At 27.5% G+C, this 21,960-nt stretch overlaps 1 protein-coding gene and 1 pseudogene across 1 annotated transcript in view; one reads left to right on the top strand and one right to left on the bottom strand.

Annotated features, from left to right (window-relative positions):
• Positions 1-5,532: 5,532 nt before the first annotated feature.
• On the bottom strand, positions 5,533-7,372 carry LOC145836657 (glutamate--cysteine ligase catalytic subunit pseudogene; annotated as a pseudogene).
• Positions 7,373-21,213: 13,841 nt separating this feature from the next.
• Positions 21,214-21,960, top strand: part of LOC145836656 (uncharacterized) — a 7,046-nt gene continuing 6,299 nt past the window's right edge. Inside the window, exons 1-2 of the mRNA XM_082944442.1 lie at positions 21,214-21,236; positions 21,918-21,960. The exon at positions 21,918-21,960 is cut by the window's right edge and continues 151 nt beyond it. Of these exons, the coding sequence (XP_082800568.1) occupies positions 21,214-21,236; positions 21,918-21,960 (66 nt within the window). The remainder of the gene's footprint in view (positions 21,237-21,917) is intronic.

The raw sequence follows: 21,960 nt of genomic DNA, 5'->3' as shown, positions 1-21,960 counted from the left end.
TCAGTATAATTATCAGTGAAAGGGAACTATTATAAAAAAAGTGTTTCAGTTTTGGAATTTGGTAGTCAAAGTTATCTAAAAAACTTATGCATGATTGAGCTAGCACTCTGAAAGTAAAACGTTAAACATGTCTGTAGCAGTTACACAAAAGTTCAAGTTCCTAAAACTAAAACTTTTATGACATTTTTCAGGGACTATATATTTTTTAAATAGTTTAAAAGAAAAACAAAAAATGTACTAGAAAGTTATAACATTAAATAGAAGTGCAACTACAACTTATTTAATAGTATATGTTGTTCTAATGGTTATAAGATCAACAGGGTGCCAACCAACAAAGGTTAGGGTAGACTTTTCCAAACTCATTTTCACAAACGCATTCTTGTCAGAAATTTAAAAATGTGTATTATTTATTAGAAATTGCCCCGTTACTAGTTTATTACTAATTGATTTTTTTTTCAGCCGTACTATTTAACACTTCTAATGGCCATAATCGCCCCTAAAAAGCAATATTTTCTAACTTCAATAAATTTTAGATTTTGGAAACGGCAGAAATTAAAAAAAAATTGCGCAAAATACCCTGAATGTTATCGAAAGGGGCCATTACTTTTTTTAATTTATTCAAAGAGGGCGTTATGAAAAAAGTTTGAGAAACCCTGTTCTCGACTTTATTACTTTAAACATGCTGTTATATTACGTTTACTTTTTTGTTTATCAACAAACTTTAAGCTTTGAAGAAACCTAATTCATTTTTTTTTAAGCGAAACCAGGTTAAAAACGGTATAAGCTTTTTATGCAGAAAATTTCTTGTTAGCTAATATTTTGACAGTATTTAAATTTAACAACAAACTTAAATCCATGTTTCTTTTAAAATTAGTTTTAAGTATAGCAAAATTCGCTTCATACAGCCTAGAAAGATTTAAGTTTTACAAAGTCTTGTAATGAATAACTTTTTGCAAAAATAAAAACTTATAGTTTTATCTTTCTAGTTTTATGTCAGGCACCCATTTAAGTTGCCATTACACTTTTATAATAAAAAAAGTATATAGTTCTCAGATAAGTTATTAAAACAAAACGTCAAAAATCGAGCATTTTTATACTTTTACAGACTCACTTTTTTTTTTATGTATAAATGGATCAAAAGTTGAAATTTAATTTTATACTGGGAAGATTGCTAACACTTTAAATGGAAAATTAATTTTATTTTATAAATAAGTGTCATTTTATCAAAAATATGAGTTATTTAATTGTTTTTTGTTAATCGAAGTATAAAAGCTTAGATTCGTATTCTTTTTCTTGTGAATTCGTATGACTTGAAAAGAGTTTGATAAAACTTTCTTAAAATTAATTTCACTGGTAATAAAACCTTTTTAAGACAATATTATACTTTGATTAACAGTATAAATAAAACTTCAAACTGTTTTTTCGTGTATTTAAATATTCAAATACAGCTTGATAATTTTAAAGTTTCAGCTTTCTTTAAATAATCTTTAAGATAAAAATTAAAAAAAAACATGGTAAAATGACAAGTAGTTCCTACTTTTAGCAAAACCGTGTTTTATGCTTGCTCACTAACGTAAATGAATGCTGACTCTAACTACTAAACTTGTTTATACAACTTAGCTGGTTGACTAGTCTGTTACTGTTCAACTGCTTTTTTGGTTTTTACTACTTTTTTCCCGTAATGAGCAGTACTCACTGTCAAACGCGGGTGTAACTTAAACTGTGTAAGTATAATGAGTACTTATGTTTATATTTTTGCTTTTTGATTTTTATGCAAATTATAAAGTCTAGAAAGTATTAGAAAAATAAATACAATCAATAAAAATTCCACGTACGTAATTAATTTTTTCTATATCAGGTTTTATTAAGGTAACTAAGTTATTTTACAAAATAAAATTTTCTTTAATACAAATTGAAACGACATTTGACAGTTCGAAGTAATTGCTATGTAAAATAAATGTTACTATAATACTACAACTTATAATAATATTATAATACTAACTATTTAGTATAAAAAATAAGTTAAGTTAATGATTTATTTAAAATTAACTTCTTTAAATATATTTGACTGCAATTTTTTGTATAAAATATAGCAGAATATTGTAAAAAAAAATAATTATTATCTGTGTATGTTACGCCTACTAAAAAATTATCATCCTAATAACCTAAAAACTTACTCTATTAAATCTTTTTTGATACAGCTAAGCCTCGACTAAAATAAAACATCAAAAAATATAAAGAAGGGGTTTTATTACGACCAACTAAAAAATACTTCCACGCATAAGACGAAGGAAAAACAAAAATAATTTTAAGAGACAAAAAGTTTTATTTAGAGAAATATAAAGCGCAACAAAGTCATTCACCGTTTAAACTTTTCACGCCACTGATCATATCTTCCAAGGAATACCACGAAAGTTCCTTATAATGCTGCAAACTGTCCTCTATCTGCAAACTGTTCTCCATCAGCAAAAGTTCCTCGATGCATTTTGGGGTGTAATGCGTCGACCCGCCGTGGTCCTGACGACAGTTTCCATGGCGATCCGGGTAGAAGGAAATCCCTTCGTAGACCCTACTCCGTCCGAAGTAAAGCCTGGCACAGTGACTGCCGCGACCGTACTCGATTCGGAGATCGGGAAAAGATGAGGCAATTAGGGGATGAAATCGATCCTTGAAATACCTGGTGCAAAAGCGAAATGCTAGACCAAGACCCTTAAAAAAATTTGAATTTTTTTTTGAGTTAACTGGAAGCTGCAACAACTAAATTCTATTTCTAATTTATTTTTTTAATAAATGTAAATAAGATGATTTCAAAAGCAGTTTTAGAAGTAAGCATTTCTTAAACACTACAAACGATATCACATTGACTGTGATAGAAGTATTTAGTTCAGATTAACACTAAAAATTTCCTTTTTTTTAATAAGCTCTTTACTTAAGTGAAGTCTGTTGTTTCTTAAAGTTTTTCAATGCACAAATTTTAAATTGTTTTAGCTAAGTCTTTAATATCAGCTTATAATACTACAAAAAGCTTGTATATTGAACCTGTTTGTTGTGATTGGTTTAATTATTTAGCTAAAATTTTCCAATTAAAACAAAAACGTTTGTAAAGTTTCTAAAACTTTTTGCTACAACAATCTGAATCATTAAACATCTTATGCAGATATATATTCAATACTTATAATATAACACTTGTCCTGGACAAAACGTTAAAAGGTATTCAAGTGGTGACCAACCCAAAAAACTGAAAGGTTCTTCGTTCAACAGGTTCTATGATTGAAAAATTTTGAGCGTTTTTTTATCGTTCAATAAGCTATAAATAAAATTTAGTTTAAAAAATTAATTGCAACTCTTACTAAAAATTTTAGCTGGAAATTTCAATTTACCACTGATTATAAACTGTTTTATTAAAATAATATATAAAAAAAACGCTGTAACTTTTAATTGAAGCAACGTTTTTTTAATAAACTATTGCTCATACTTATGTGTTGCTGGATTCACAGTGTTATAAATACAGCTATAAAAAACTTAGAAAAGTTAAAAATGCACAAGCAATTTAAAATATGAAACTAAAGCAACGTCTCACAACATTCTAAAATATTTCAATTTTCTGTACTTTTTACAGCTATAATGATAGTAAACAAGTTTTAAACTGAAGTTTGGCGTTTAAACCAATTAAAAAAATTGTTTTTTTTACAACTTTAACACATTCTTTTACTAATTGCCATGGGTTTAAAATTAAATTCAATTAAAGAAATTTTTTGTTTTTATTTTACAATTAATACTCTAAAGCATTATAAATTACTAATAGATATATTACAAAATAGTCATTTTATAAAAACTTCAAAATTAAAAAAATATTTTAAGTAGTTTCAGACTTTCAAGTTTTAGAATATAAGTAAGTTAGTAAATTTTGTATGTTTTCCGGAGTTTAGGTTTCATTTTTTACATGTCATACTTATTAGTTTATTGTGCTGACTCAACTTTTGTATAAAGGTTTTTACTGTTTTACTATGGTGTATATTTATTATTACAGGAAACCTTGCTCAACTTTTTACAACAAAAATCAGAGTTTAACCGTAGGTTTAAAAGAATTTGAGTTTATCAAAAGTCTTCAGTTATAAAAAAATACTGATCTTGTTCTATCTTTTATGCTATGTAAAAATATTATTTTACTAACAAGCTTAAACATAAACAGTTCAGTATATGACTTAATCTAGTGATACGCGCTAAAAAATCTTCATACTTAATCTTAGTTACATTTAAGTTCTATAATAGAAAACAAAACAAATTGATTATATTTTACTTTATTGATTTTTTTTTAACTTTAATTTTTTAAATAGTTTATACAAAAAAACATTAAACCTCAAAAATTTATTTTCCGTTTAAATTACTAAACTATTTGCAATTATCAATTTTTTAGTTAACTCTAAAAATAAGTTAAAATGTTATAAAACCATATAAAACTGAAGTTGATAAATAAATATGTTTTAATAAAAAAAACTAACGGAGTTTAAAACTTGAACTTTAAATAAATATTTTACTTAAAAATAAATTCTTAAAATATGCGCGATTTGTAATGATTGATATAGTATCAAAATTTTCAAGTACTTAACTTAAAGCTAAAAAGTATTATTTACTATCATTATAACAATATAAAACTAAGTATTTACCTAACTGTTAATAAAAAATTATAAACTCACGAAGATTTCACAAAGTTGTGAAAAACAAAAAAAAATCCAGTCTTATATTTTTTCACATTTATTAACTAATAATAGAAAACATAACTTTAAGCTAACAAAATTTCACCAAAAAAACTAAATAAATTTTTTCTAATACTTTTTATACTATTTATAAAAACCCCTTTAAGTTTTAATATTTAATTATATCAAATAATACAATACAGTTAGATTTTAAAGCTTAATTTAAAAACATTTAACTGCTTTTTGTTTCGGTTGATTAAATCATGTAAAAATTCTAAGTGATAAAATTAATTTTTAAAAAGCGTTTGAAACTTTTTTATGAAATTATAAATTTCATAATAAACAAACATATTAAAAAAAATCATTTTTAGCAGATTTAATAGCTTTGACACAGTCTTACTACTTTTGAAAAGTAACACTAATCGTAATATATTTTTAGGCTAAATTATAATCAACGGTTTGGTATAGTTCATACATCTACTAAAAGTTAAAACGTGCTGTTTAAATCAGTTAATTAAGTTTAGGGTTTTAGTCTTTTTTTGTATTCATATTTTAAAAAACAACTTACTTTGTTAAAGTTAACTATGTTTTTAATTGCCTACAACACCTTATTTTGACAAACAATAATATTGTTTAATTAAACAACTTAAAATATAATTTAGTAGGCTTTTAAAGGATAAAAAAAATCTACGTTTTAAAGACTTACAAATTAAAAAAGTTCTTTATTCGTGCAAGGTATAGTGCCAATTTAGCATCCTAATAAATAAACATTATATTCATTAAAGTATTTTTACAATTAATATCACAATTCTAACTGCTATAAGAGAAAAGATACTCTTGAGGCAAAGCTTAATAACTAAAAATTAGTGACTGTATTGCTTTTTAAAAGTATCACTAATTATAAATCAACTTTATCAAACGGCCCACAAAGCCTTCATCATGTCGTAATTGATCTTGTGATTCAAAACGCTGTCTCCTCTGTACTCTTCGTGATCTTCAACGAACCGCCTCATCTTCTGCGCCATCGTGAGCGTCTCGCCTGAAGCTATACCGCTCAAGTGGATCATGTAAGCGTCGAGCTTCTCTGAAGTTTCAACGGTGTGAACTTCACTCTTCAAATACTCTTTAGCGAGCCCGATCAGCCCGATGAAGTCTTCTCCGTCTCCGTTTACGATTTTGTCTGCAGACATCAACACCACTTCGCCTTTCTCTCCGCTTCCTACCCGCAGTTTGCCGGGAAAGCTGAACTTTTGCGTCCTGACGGCGTCCCTCTTCTGCGCATTGTCCATGTTCGAGAGGTGCCCGGACAAGGGCGTGGTCAAGTCCACGTCGAATTTCGCAAAAGCCCTGACCAGCAGCACCACGAACGCGACAAAAGCGGCGTTTTCAAAATCGCTCGGTTGAATTTCCATGACGCGGAACTCGCACCTCCAGCCGATCGATGACTTCGGTCCGGGCGGCGGCTTGAATCTCACCGGCTGGTAAACGGAACCGTTCATTTGTTCGAAGTAGCAGTAGCTCTTCTTAACGTCCATATTGTCGTCTTTATCGGACGCTAGGTACGGGTCTCGCACCCAAAGATGGGCGACGTGCCTCGACACAGCCTCGTCAATGCCTCGCGAGACGAGAAAATCGAACGCTTTTTGGTCGTACGAAGCAGGAACGTCGTTGAGCTTGAGGTGGTCTCCGCTCAAGAACATCTCCCCCGAGTCCCAACGCGAGCTCGTCACCGTTTTTGTTTCTTCTCGCGTCCGATCGTCGTTGCACTGCACCATCATTGTCCACATGGTGTCCACGTCCGAGACGAAGCCGCGAACAAAAGGGCTGGAAGCGCTCATGGCCAACAGAAGAGGCGAAATCGCCACGAGCTGGTCGTACACTTTCTTGCACTGGTCCAAGTCGGCTAGCTGAACGGTGGTTTGAAGGCTGCAGCTGCTGCATGCGATCCAAATGTTGTCCAGGTAGATATGGCCTTCCTTGCTCGCGTCCTGGTCTTCTTTCCGAGCAAAGATTTCACTGAACGGAAGCCTTGTGTTCTTGTCTTTGTAAACCGGAACGTTGCCGACAATCTTGGATCCTTTTCTTTCCAGCATATTAATATGCCATGCTCTGTAAGCAGGCGAAGTGCTACAGGCGTCGTCGTGGAAAAATATCGACCTCGAGAGTATGTTCTCGTCTTCTGGCCCAACTTTCAAGGCAGGCACGGTGAAGTCTTCGCAGCCTATCAGCGGGTATGTGGTCATGGTCACCACTTTTTCGTTGTCGCCCAGAAAACTGTTTATTTGGTCTCTTCTGACCTTCATGTCAGCCTCCACTTTCACCAGATCGTCCACCGAGCTTCCGAAAGGTCGACCCGGCGTGCTCTCCGCCATAAACTCGCTCGTTTCCGCCTGCCAGCAGATCCGATCCACCTCGTCTAGTGTCTCGTTAAACTTTCTCAGTTTTTCGAGCACTTCAGTCGCCTTCACCACCAACTTGACCGTCTCGGCTTCATCGTCCACTTTGACGATCAACTGTTCGACCTCGTCGCCCCATTTAAACGGGTATTCCCCTTGACACCGCATTCTCGTGTAATTGTGGACGAACTGCTCCAATCCCTGCTGTTTTAACTTGGTGATGAGCGTCTTCATTTTTTCCCAATTGTAAAAGTTTGGGGCACTTTCAAAAACTTCCATTTTTTAATGTTCACCTGATTATCTGAGTAAGACGCACGTCTTGTTGTGGTTTAAAGCCTTTAACGAATAATTAATACTTTTCTACAAATTTTATTGATAAAAGCAAAAACATTTTTCTTTTGGCTGAAGTTTCTTTTTATATTGGGCTTAAAATATGCTTTGCTCTATTTTGTTAAATTAAAAAATAAACAGTTTTGGTGCATAAGAACTACTGTTAAATTTTTCAAGTCTTATGAAACTAGATTTATATATACTATAATATACTCACGAATAAACGTAAGTATTTTAATAATACTGAATTATATTAAAATAATTGTTTTTTCTAGAAAATTCAAAAAAGTTACGTAAAATAAAAGATAAGTCAAACAATTCTTTTCGATATAAATTAGCGTTTAGATGTAGTAATTCTTAACTTTGAAAACTTTTATTTTAATTTTTTTAAATCATATTTTTTGACTCAAGGATAACAATATAACAAATAACTTTGTAAGTTGTTTGAAACTTTCAAGCTTAAACTTTATCTACAACAAATTTTAATTTATTGAACAAACAAAAAAATTAAAAATTGCTTAAAAATTTTCGGTTCAATGACCTGAGTAGACAAAAAGACCTCTCGGTCATCGAGTTGCATACTCAACTTTAATCAAAATTACAATGAGCTAAAACATGAAATAAAAACTTAACAGTACTTAACAGTACTTAGCTTTACAATAGCTATTTGTATCTGGTTTATATAAACTTAAACCGTTTTTTCTTTATTAATTGTTTTTACTGTATGACTTGTATTGATTTTTATTTTTTTCTCGTATCATAATTTTTGACTCACGGATAACAATACAACCTAAAACTTTGTAAGTTGTTTCACACTTTAAAGGTAAAATTGTATCTACAATAGCTATTTTTATCAGGTTTATATTTTTTCTTTCAAAAATTTATTTTGCAAACTAAGTTTCGGTCAAAGACCTCGTCAGTGCTTAAATAAATCTAAAAAAAGATATGTGACAATCATGGAAAATAGCATTTAAATAATTAAATTAAAATAAAAACAAACTATTACTGAAAATTTTTACTTAAGAAACTAAATAAATCAAATTTTAATATTAAGATTTAGTTTTAGTAGAAGTTTAAATTTTTAGCTAAGTTTTAAAATCAATATAACAACAATAATGATAATAATCAAAGCTGTTTGTAGCTTTCTTTTTCTTCTAGATAATTTACAGACTAAACATTGCTTAAGCAAAAGTGTAATTAATGAAATGAGCTTAAAATTTAATTGAATTTGGTGTAGCTTATTTTAATCGTGACATAATTATTGAAAATCTGAACAATCTTGCGCTTTAAATCGTTATCAAAATTTAAATTCCCGCTCAAATGCTTTATATGAAAGCTCACAGTTAAAACAAATTTTTACCTAAAAACAAAACAAGTTAAATTATGGTACTAAGTTTGAATTTTTGGCAAAGTTTAAATTATAGTTAAGTTTAAAAATCTAAAAATCAAAGAACAACACAAATAAATAAGAATAAGGTTAATAATAATAAGTGGGCTTAAGTTAAGATGCATTTTAATCAAGCTAAATTTTATTGTGACTTTAATATTGTAAATTTAAGTAATTTTGTGCTTGTAATAGTTACCAAAATTTGAAAATTTTGCTTGAATAGTTTAGGAAAAAAAAAAACTTTTAACTTTAAGAAAATCATAGTTACAAAAATTAAAAAGCATGCATAAAACCTGTATTACGAGTAATTTAAGTTTTGAAGTTGAGTTTTCGGAAGTGCGGGCAGGAATAAAAGAGTTCGTACCGTTTGTTTAGATTATCCCTTCTGTCTGCTTTAGCGATCGCTACCTTTTCTAATATGCAAGTACTGCAAATGCTTTGTGGGTTTTTTGCTTTGCCAATGTGGTGGATAATTTCCCAATCTATTTTGTATTCAACGTTCTTATTTTTAAGCTTTCATAGATACTTCGATATTTCTGTTCCGTTCTCTTTATAGTTTTTAAAGTCACTAATATGGTTGTACCATCTTTTTTCAAAAGTTCCACCCGTTGAGCCCAAATAGTTTTTTGTTTCGTTTTCCGATTTGATTGTCGCTTTATATACCACATTTTCAACTAAGCATTTATTCTTAAGGGGACATTTGTTTTTTGTTCGGCAGTTGCAAAGTGTTTCGTTTGGATCATCGTTTCTTGTTTTTAAGTACTTTCGATTGTGTTTTTGGATTAGTTTCTTAATATTGCTCATGCAGCTATATGAAATTTTACAATTATTTCTGTTTATTATTTTTTTTAACTTGTGGTCTTCTTTGAAATTTTTATCTATTAGTTGCAGAAAAGCTTTACCTATATTGGTTCTTACTGACTGACAGTAGGGTGGGTTGAAGTAGAGGTGTTTATCAGGTTTATTTATAGTTAAAACACTTTTTTTACTGTACGACATGGTTTGATTTGCTATTTACTCTATGACCGTCTGTTTTTAAAAATGTTATTTTTTTGATTTGTTTGTATCTGTTAATCTTCATAATGGTATAACAAAATCTAAACTAGAACTTGCACACCTAGGTTTTTTAAAATTTAAAATTAAACAATGAGCAATTAAAATATATCTTAATAGAATAACTAGTAAAATGGCATAAATAAACTTGTTGTTAGCCCTTAGAAAATATTTATAGAACTTTTAGTTAAACTTTGATATTTTTATAAAAATTTGCATGTTGGAAAAACTAAGCTAAAATGTTCTAAACAGCTAGACCAAAATTCAAACAAAAACTGTAGTGAGAACAGTATCCTACTTTAGCAAAACCGTATGTTTAAATCAAAATTCAAGCGTTTACATTAAATATGATAACTTATTTCAAGTTATATAGCTTTAAACTGTTAAAGCATATTTATCAAGTATTTTTAAGTCCTGTTTCAGACTGTTACACTAAGTAGTTTTGATTCTAATGCACAGGGTGTCGCAAAAATATAACAAAACGTTATTCTAAGTCTAGTCTGGCTGCCACAACTCGCTTAGTCTAATAAAAACACTGAATTTAACCTTTTAAAACAAATATTCGATTTATTAACTGCTACACTGTTGATACTTTTTCGCTTTAGAACAGTTCTCAAACTTGTCTTTATTTTAAGTGTATATACTTTTTGGTCACTCTGTATATAATATTTTTATGACTGTTAGTACTTTTTTTATTATTTATAACCAAAACTTAACGATGTTAGCCGATTAAATAAATTTATAAATCTTTCAAAAGTAAGAATAAGATTTTTAAAGAACATGCTGAGACTAAAAAAGTGAGCCTTATTAGTAAAGCTTGCTTTGATAGATTAACACAATATTCTTTTATTTAAACAAAAACGTTTTTAATAACTTTATCATCATTTATATTTGAAAAACGTTCTTGAAAAGAATTAATTCAAAGTTTAAATTATAAATACGATTTTAACTATAATTAATGAACTTTACCGCAAGATCAACAACAACAGCATCCAAGACAACCTACGACCGGTTTCGTCCTTATTAGGACTCATCAGGCAGGCATAGTCGCGCGAAACCGCTGTTTGTCTATAATAAGCTATAAAATACAACATTAGTAAGTATTCTTTAGGAAATTATCAAACTCGTTTTCTTTTAAAACTGAAGTATGTCGTTTAAACCAATTAAATTTTTTTTAATATAATTTTAAGGCATTATTTTACTAACTGCTATGTGTAAAATCATATATAACAAATTTTATTTTGATTTTTATTGTTTTTGCAATTAAGATACATTTTAATGTTTTCTGTTTTAGGTAATAAAAACTCATATGCATGATTAAATACTAAAAGTATATTAGAAAGCACTTATTTAAAAAGTTCTTAATATAAAATATCAAGACTTTAAAAACAGTTTTAGACTTTCAACTTTTAGATTTTAAGTAATTCGGTAAAATTGGTATATTTTTCTAAGTATTTTAGGTTTGATTTTTTATATGTCAGACTTTTGAATTGATTACGCTAGCTCAGCTTTTCTTTTTATTCAAGAAATCCTTTTTCAACTTTTTAGAACAAAAAACTAGAGTTTAACAAGAAATTTAAACGATTTTGAGTTTATTAAGTGTCAGCAAAAAAAAAATACTGTTTTTAATCTATCCTTTTGGCTATTTGCAGAAAAAACATTTTACTAACAAGCTTTAAAATAAACACTTTAATATATGACTTTATCTAGTGATATACGCTAAAAAGACTTCATACTTAATTTTTATTTGCATTTAAGTTATATAATGAAATGAAAACGGAACAAATTGTTTGATTTTTTTTATCTTATTAATTATTTTAAAACTTACAATATTTAAAAAGTATATAAAAAAAAAAACTTTTTGCTAAAAAGTTTATTTTCTGTCTTATATTATTAAAAGCGTTAAAAAGTCTGATGAATCAGGTCAAATACTTGATCCGGAAACAATAACTTTTTAATTAGTTAACTTAGAAGCAGAACTATTTGAAAAACTAATAAAATGCTCTCACTTTTTCAATAAACAAACATAAACAAGTATGTAATTCATTTGTTGAAAAATAAACATTTTTTGAATGAATAGTATTTAGTAGTTACTTGTACTATTTAAGCTTTGACTAAGGTTAATCAAGCTTAATAACTTTTATAAATAGTTATCAAAATATTTAAATATTAAAGTAGTATGCAAATCTAAATATTATTTTATTTTATTTAGCATATATAGTCGTTTTAAGTAATATTAGACAGAAAAAAAAACTTTCAGGCAACTGATTTTTTTTTTTTACAAACTATTTAAACATTTTAAATTTTAAAGTAATTATTAAGGTAAAAAATCAAACAATTTTTTCTGTTTTCATTCCATTATTGAGCTTAAATGCAAATGAAAACTAAATATGAAGTATTTTTAGCGCATATCACTAAATAAAGTCATATATTGAAGTTTTTATGTTTAAGCTTGTTAGTAAAATGTATTTTTGTGCAGTATTTTTTAGAATTTATTTTAGAACAAAAACAGTTTTTATTTTTTTTGCAGACACATAAGAAACTTAAACCTGTTTAAGTTTCTTGTTAAATCCTGGTTTTTTGTTGTAAAAAGTTAAACAAGATTTTCTTGAATAAAAAAAACAAAAAACCTTTTTACATAAGCTGAGTCAGCGTAAACAATTCAAAAGTCTGACATATAAAAAATTAAACCTAAACTACTCAAAAATTATACTAATCTTACCAAAGCTACTTAAAATCAAAAAGTTGAAATTCTACAACTTTTATTAAACTCTTGTTTTTTTTTTAATTTTTATTATTTTATCTATTTTAGTATTCAATCATGCATTTGAGTGTTTATTACCCAAAACAGAAATCATTAAAACCTATTTTAATTGAAAGAAGAATAAAAAATAAAACAAAACTTGCTTTAATTGATTTTACACATAGCAGTTATCAAAAGAATACCTTAAAATTGTATAAAAATAAAGAACCTTAAAATAAATTAAACAGCATACTTCAATTTTAAAAGTTCAATAATTTGATAATTTCTTAAAGAATAGTTACCAAAGTTGTATTTCATAGCTTATTGTAGACATAAAGTCTATGTTTCTTACTTTGTAGGTATTAAATTACTTCGCAAACTTTAAAGTATTTAAAGACTGTATACAATTTTTTTGCTATTTTTATTATCTGTAAAAAGTAGGGATGGTTCAAAAACATAAAAATAATCTGTTTTAAAATACTGTAAGTCGTTATTGTTTTAGTTTCTCATTTTTTTATTGCTTTTGCGTTTTAGGCTGTTTAAAGTTTAATACTGCTGTATTTATAGCATTGTTAACCAAGTAACACATAACTATGAATAGCTTTTTCGAATATCAAATATTTAAGTAATTAACATTAGTTTATTGTATATAAAATTTGCTTCAAATAAAAGTTTAGGCAGTTTATTCGTAAAATTTTAGTATAACAGTTTATGATCAGTAATGAGTTGACAACATATAAATTAAGTTTTATTTAAGAACTATACAATTTGCAAAACTAAACTTTAGCTACATTTAAGTATAAAATATATGTTTGTGTAAGAAAATTAATGGTTAAGATTGTTGTAGTGACGTGTTTTAAGAATTTTACAAACTTTGTTTGGTTTTTGTTGGAAATATTAAACTAAGTAGTTCACGCAATCAGAACAGATGGGTTAAAAATACAAGCTTTTTATAGTATTTTTATTAGATATGAATCTAAAATTTGGTTTACAAACTTAGTTTAAATATTTTAAGAGTGGTTTATAAAATTACTTAAAAACTTAAAACTTAAAAAGAAAATTTTTAGTAGAAATAATATGGCTTACAAAATATTTCACTCTAAATCAATTCGTTTTCGTTTATAGTATTGAAGAATAAATCACCTCAAAAACCTGTCTTAAAATATTATTTACACTTATTTTAAACAATTAGAATCATAATTGTTTGCAGCTTCCAGTCAAATCTCTAAAAATGGATTTTTCAGCACTTTTGAAAGGTTTCGGAGCAGCATTCCGTAATTGTACCAGATACTTCGAGGAGCGAGTTCATCCCTTGATTGCCTCATCTTTTCCTGATCTCCGAATCGAGTACGGTCGCGGTCATTGCTGCAGGGTCTACTTCGGACGAAGCAGGGTCTACGAAGGGACTCGCTACGACGGGATTTCTATCAGCGTCTCCCCTGATCGCCATGGAAACCGCCGGCAGGACCACGGCGGGTCGACGCGTTACATTCCAAGATGCATCGAGGGACTTTTGCTGATGGAGGACAGTTTGCAGCATGATAAGGAACTTTCGTGGTATTCCTTGGAAGATATGATTAGTGGCGTGAAAGGTTTAAACGGTGAATGATTTTTTTTTGCGCTTTTTGTTTCTCTAAATGAAGCTTTTTGTTCTTAAAAACTATTTTTGTTTATCCATGTTCTTATGCGTTGAAGTATTTTAGTTTGTTGTAATAAACCCTATGATATAATTTTTGATGTCTGATTTTAGTCTATGCATAGCTATATCGGAAAGGTTAAATGAAATAAATCATTAGGTTAATTATAAGTTCTAATACATTAGATATTTAGATGATATTTTTTCTAATATGCGTAACTTACGCAAATATTGGAAATATTATTCTATAATGTTCTGCTATGTTTTGATATATTTTAAGAAGTTCATTCTAAATAAATCTTTAAGCTCTTTTCGATTTTGTACTAAAAAGGTAGATTCAGTATGACAGTTTAGTAGTATGATTGTGAATTTTGTTTCACATAGCAATCACTTTAATAATACGTTTTAATTTCGTTTTAAATTAATAGTTACCTTGATAAAACCTAGTACAGAAAAACTATTCAAATCCTATAATAATTCAACTATTTGATACTTTATTAACTTCATAAATTGTATAGATAATAATAATAAAATATATAAACAAAGCTACTAATTGAAATTACACAGTTTAAGTTACACTTGTGTGACAGTCATAAACGGAAACAAGTAATAAAAACAAGATAAGCAGTTGAACATTAACAAATTGGTTAACAAATTACGTTAACTAAAAAAGTTAAAAGATTAATTCAATGTCAGCACACATTTAAGTCAGCAAGCATAAAACACGGTTTTGCAATAATGCACTACTTGCCATTTTACCATGTTGTTTTTTAATTTTGAAAGTTATATTTTAAAATTTTAGTACATGACATAACAGTTTAAAGTTTTATATATATTGTTAATCAAAGTAAATTATTGTCTTAAAAATGGTCTTATTTCCAGTGAAATTAATTTTAGTAAAGTTTTATAAAACTCTATTCACGTCATACGAATTCACAGAAAAAAAAGAATAACAACTAAGCTTTTGTACTTTGATTACTAACTAAACAATTAAACTACTAACTAAATTATTTTTGGAACTATGTTTTTGTTGATTTTTAACAAAAGGCTACTTTTTATTAAAATGTATAAAATCAAATTAATTATCCTAATATGCTTTAAATAGAACTTGCAATAAACTAGTTAAAGTAAAAAATAGTTAATTCGTTTTTAAAGCTGAATATTTTAAGCAACCGAATCTAGAAATAACCTTTTATAATACATGTACTCATACTTATGACAAATCGTTTTCGATAAAAAAATAATAACCGTACATATAAAAAACACATTTTTGATGAAAATGTTAAAGTTTTTTCTTGTTATAAATTATCAAGAAATTTAAATATGTTGAACTTTATTATTGCATTTTTTTTTCAATAAAATCCTAAAAGTCTAGCATTTTTATCTGATAAAAGCAACAAGTTTAGCAAATAACTTCAAAATTGCAAATGTTTTTATAAAGTTTATAAATTTTAAGCCAAGCTATCTTATTTTTAAGTAAAATTTGATTTTCTTTGACTTATTTTGAATAAGCATTTTTATGGGTTTTCACAAGTGACAACAAATGAAGAATCATATGGGATGTGTAGCAACATAAACTGCCTTGTATACACTTATTCCATTCCGTTTATTTTTTGAAGTTTGCACATAACTACACACTTTAATATACAACATATTAACATTATAGGTAGTTGAAAATGCTCTTTATTTCCTATGTTGTCATCACGCGTCGTTTCTAATGTTTTTGTTTTTTTGCAGATTCGTCACTTTTTTGAGCTAGCTACGTCCCTGCTACAATGCATTGCTTCATGTCAATTTTAAAATAGAATTAATTGGCAACATATAAGTTTTTTAAGGTTTTTTTGTTGTAAGATAGAAAATTTTACATCTTAGTTGATAGTTTTTTTTTTGAGTTTAAAAGATTATTTGAAACTTTATATTTACATATGTTTGAAATTATCATCAAAAAAACAGATAAAGTAATTATTATAGTACTGCTTTTCAACACAAAAGCTTAAATCAAGTTTTATTTTTCGACGTTGCTTAAATATATTTAAAAAGTGTGAGTTAAATGGGAGCCGATCATTTCTAACCCGCTATCATTTCTAACCCGATCACTTCTAACCCGATCATTTCTAACCCGATCACTTCTAACTCGATCATTTCTAACCCGATCACTTCTAACCCGATCACTTCTAACCCGATCATTTCTAACACGATCATTTCTAACACGATCATTTCTAACACGATCATTTCTAACCCGATCACTTCTAACCCGATCACTTCTAACCCAATCATTTCTAACCCGATCATTTCTAACCCGATCACTTCTAACCCGATTACTTCTAACCCGATCACTTCTAACCCGATCATTTCTAACCCGATCACTTCTAACACGATCATTTCTAACCCGATCACTTCTAACACGATCATTTCTAACCCGATCATTTCTAACCCGATCACTTCGAACCTGATCACTTCTAGCCTGATCATTTCTAGTCCGATCGTTTCTAACCTATTTTACTTTTTTATTTACGTTTATTTGTTTTAAGGATTTAGTGCAAAAACAAACAAATCTTAATAAAGTAATTACACTAATTAAAAAAAAAAAATATTTAAATTCTTTCAAACATAACGATTTATGTGCTACGTAAAAAATATATTTTAAATTTTTTATTGTAGTATTAACTTATCATAATATTAATTTACTTTTTTACCTCATTTTTTGAGTTGTATAAACGAATCTCATAACTTATATTTATAATTTATATATAATGATCGCTAAATAATCTAAAGTTTTTGTGTTTTAAAAATTTGAAAAATAATGACTTTTAAAAGATATTAAGAAAAATATTAAAGAAGTTTTTTTATTAATAGTGTAAAATTATTTTAGCAATTTTAAATTTTTATAAAAAATGTAAATTTATTTTGCTCTTTATTCAACATATTTTAAAAGAAATATGAAAATCAAAATAACAAGTTTTCCACACTTAACTTTTATATTTGAGTTTATTATATAACATTTCTTGTTTAATCTTTAGATATAATTTACCATTGGCTAAAAGAAAGAAAATCTAATTTAATTTCTAGTAAATGACAGGGTCTATTTATACAAAAAATAAACGTTTACCTCTACTTTATAATTTGTATTAAACAGTATACAATTTCGTTTTAAGAGCTTAGAATTTAATGATAATAATTTTAAATGAAATTACCATAATAATTACGATTACTAAATTTTATAAACTGTTTTATTTTAAGTTTCATATATACTCATACTAATACTCTTAAAAATGGTATTTCGTATAAACTTGCCCTAAATTTGAATGCAACATGCCAATCTGGTCTCCATACTTAAAATTTATACTAATCATATAGAATCTCATCAAAAAAAAGTAAAGAATAGTCTTTAACCGCTGCAATGCTCATTATATTTCTTACATTGACGACTATCAAAACTTTATATTTAATCTTTAGAATACAGAAGACTTATACTTTTCCTAATGCTTTTAAAACTAAAAACTACAGTTAATTTATAATAAATTTTTGAACCCTATTAAAATAATTAATTACCACGAAAATAAATCGAAAAATGCATGCAGTCATAAATATCTTTCAGTTTAAATGTGGAGTTAGCTTTTAAACAAAACTAATCTTTGCATAAAGTTGAACAAATTTGATTAAAGCTTACTTGATTTAATATGTAGGATTTTGTTCATTTTATAGTTTGACTTTATTAGAAATGACTTTCCTATGTAAATAATAAACCATTTTCTAATGTTTCCGATAAATGTTTATTTAACCTGTATTATTAATGTACTTTAGACTTAAGGTTTTAAACTTAGTGGTGAGTCGATGTATTTAAATTTTTGATTTTCTTTTCAGCTGTACGTACTTTAATTCTAATAATGTTTATTTTTAATTTTTCGATTATTCTTTGGCAAAGATACAAAAAAAAAGATAAAAAAACAATAAAATACCAAACGGTTGCACAAATGTGCAGAACTTAACTCTAAAAGTTTGGATGTATAAATCTGGTAGATGTATGAACAACAAGAAGTTTTATTCATAAATTTTTATGGTTTGTTTAAATCTGACACTGTAGTATATTCTAAATGAATTTTATAAAAGTAATACAGAATCTTATTTTAATGTAGAAGTGCGTGATTCAGACTATTTTGCTGATTGCTGAACTAAAATCATAGAAAAAATTTACTAAATTGTCTCAATATGTATTGCTGAATCTTGCAGAGAAGGTTGTTTGTTGAAAAGAAATTAAAAGTTAATTCTAAAATGAAAGATTGTGCAGCTGTGTTTTGTTTTATTAGAACTCACTGATCGTTGAACGAGTTGATATTTAAGTTGCTTATAATAAAATTGAAACCAAGTTTGTTATAAATTTTCTCCTTCGAATCATAAAAAAAAATTAATTAGTCTTATACTAAGTGTAGATTTTTGCTTTTAATCTAAAAAACCTAGATAAAACTGTAGTTTTTGATTTAAAGACTTATAAGTTTTTGTCTCTTTGTTATGTGCTATTTAGTTTAAGCGGCTTAGATTTTTATGTGTGAGTCTAGGGTGGGAAAAACAACAACAATAATAAACATTAAAAATCGAATTTTATTAAAGCTGTCTAAACATTAAGTTTTACTATAAACGAAATAAACTAAATTTCGATAAAAAAAAACAACTTTGTTGAGACTAATTTGTTTTAAAAACAAATCTTTACTTTAATACAATAATACAAAAACATATTAATATATATCGAATTAAAAATAGTCGGGTTAGAACAATCGAGTTAGAAATGATCGGGTTAGAAATAATCGGGTTAGATATGATCGGGTTAGAAATGATAGGGTTAAATCGGGTTAGAAGTGATCGGGTTAGAAGTGATCGGGTTAGAAATGATCGGTTTAGAAGTGATCGGGTGAGAAATGACCGGGTTAGAAATGATCGGGTTAGAAGTGATCGGGTTAGAAGTAATCGGGTTAGAAGTGATCGTGTTAGAAGTGATCGGGTTAGAAATGATCGGGTTAGAATTGATCGGGTTAGAAATGATCGGGTTAGAAATGATCGGGTTAGAAATGATCGAGTTAGAAATGATCGGGTTAGAAGTAATCGGGTTAGAAGTGATCGTGTTAGAAGTGATCGGGTTAGAAATGATCGGGTTAGAAGTGATCGGGTTAGAAGTGATCGGGTTAGAAATGATCGGGTTAGAAATGATCGGGTTAGAAATGATAGCGAGTTAGAAATGATAGTAAACCGAGTTAAATGATGAAAAACTTATGATTAAATGTATACAGTGAAAATATTAATTTAAGTTTGTTTTATCTTTTTCTATCATTAAAATATTATTATAACTTAAATTATCATTTCTTTACACGTTATTTATATATTAAGACACTCAAAGTATAAAAACAAAAGTGTTTGATAGTATTTTTTTTCTTATCTAGTGTGCACAGAATTTAATTTCGAGTTATCTAGTGTTCACAGCACTTTAAAAGATTGAAATCCTGCATTAAAATATGAATAGTTTGCTTTAGTTTAACTTTTGTTTTTAATGTTTGAAAAGTATAATTTTATTTATGTTAACGAAGATAAAATTATCACGTGTCAATAAAATTCGATGGGAAGAATAGATAATTTTTTGTGATACGGACCACAGACTTTAATATAAATATTAATGCTGATAATCTATAAAAGAAACAGTTAATAATTAATGACAGTAGAACTAATAATTTTATCTGCTCCATTAAATTATACTAAGTATTCAAACAGCAGAGTATTTTTATACATTTGACTGTTTCGTTAAATGACAGTCAATGAGCTTCAAACTAATGAAATTGTCAGAACAAAACCGTTGGATTTACGACCATCCTGGTGGCAGTACAAATTTTACATTGTAGAAGGTGTTACGTGTTTTCTTTACACGTAGTTTTTCCTGGGGTCTCCAGTGAACCATTTACCGATCAAGACTTTGTTGGCCTGCCAATCCAGCCCTGAAAATAAAGCGTTTTCTGGAATAATATCGCCTCTTCTAATTCTTACCCAGTTACAGCCACCATTGGCTAGTAAAACTTCAACCGAATGTTTAGCGTAAAAGCCATGAATCCAATAGCTATATACTTTTCCGTTTCTAAATATAACTTTACCAAGAGTGTTTTTACATCTTACAACGTACACAGCACCGAAGTACCTGTATTACCTGCATTAACAGCGTTTTTTTTGGTAAGTCATCACCTCTATTAAATGTTTTCTATTTTACATAAATTTCTTTCTCTAGTACAATAGGAATTTCCAAAACTGTTGTATTTTAAACGAAGACGTATTCAATAACATATTTAAATTTTAACAATCCAAAAATTCACATTGTCGTAATACTCCTTCAACGATTTGTTAGAAGTCATCTCTTCATTTTCAGTTGATAGGGAGAATGATTGTTGTTCCAGCTGGTTTTAACAGCACCAGAGCCTCAAAAAACGCATTTTTTGAACGACGCGCTGATTTCAACTTTTCATGAGTACTGGTCTATTTTCTTTTCATTTTACTTTTTATCAACTAAAAGTAGATTTTTTCAATTATGAATTTTTGTATTATTGATATTGATACATTTTGATATAAAAAATTATTAACAGTCTCTGAACTGAGTAAATAAAACTAGTATAAAATTATAAAATGTTTTGGAGCAAAAACATATTGAAAATCATCTACAATAATTAAACTTTATGCTTTGAAAAATAGAAACTTATTTTAGCTTAATTCGTAAGTAATTAAAAGATCTTTAATCGAGTAATTAAAATAAAAACTTGAAACAAACGTTGAAAGTTTTGATTGTAAATACAAATTATATCTAACTTTAACCTAAATAAAGTGTATCATTTGTAGTATGATCAAAAAATAATAGAAAAATTAATCAGGATTACTTTTGTTCCTTTAGTGTAGTTTAAATAATTAAAATAGTTTCCTGGACAAGACGTTAAAAGGTATCCGTGATGTGCGACTCGGTTACCGAAAGGTTTTATAGTGCACCAGGTCCTAGGACCAGATATTTTGAGCGTGTTGTTTGTCGTTCGATAAACTATACATTACATGTACGATAATAAATATTCTATTTATTACCAGGTTTAAGTGGGAAAAAATTCCGACCTTATCAAATTATTATTATAAATAGTAAACTGCACTATACAATGTTATCTATGTAATTATAAATAATACTGCATATTGCAGTTTACTTTTTTATTAATATTTGATAACTAAATGTTATTCTATTAAATACTGATAATAATAATAATAATAATAATAATAATAATAATAATAATAATAATAATAATAATAATAATAATAATAATAATAATAATAATAATAATAATAATAATAATAATAATAATAATAATAATAATAATAATAATAATAATAATAATAATAATAATAATAATAATAATAATAATAATAATAGTAATAGTAATAGTAATAGTAATAGTAATAGTAATAGTAATAGTAATAGTAATAGTAATAGTAATAGTAATAGTAATAGTAATAGTAATAGTAATAGTAATAGTAATAGTAATAGTAATAGTAATAGTAATAGTAATAGTAATAGTAATAGTAATAGTAATAGTAATAGTAATAGTAATAGTAATAGTAATAGTAATAGTAATAGTAATAGTAATAGTAATAGTAATAGTAATAGTAATAGTAATAGTAATAGTAATAGTAATAGTAATAGTAATAGTAATAGT

Source organism: Thalia democratica, chromosome 5 (assembly GCF_965202585.1).
Source record: "Thalia democratica chromosome 5, ktThaDemo2.hap1.1, whole genome shotgun sequence".
Taxonomy (NCBI): Eukaryota; Metazoa; Chordata; class Thaliacea; order Salpida; family Salpidae; genus Thalia; species Thalia democratica.
Note: the sequence above shows the minus strand (reverse complement) of the source record. Positions and strands in the feature narration are given on the sequence as shown.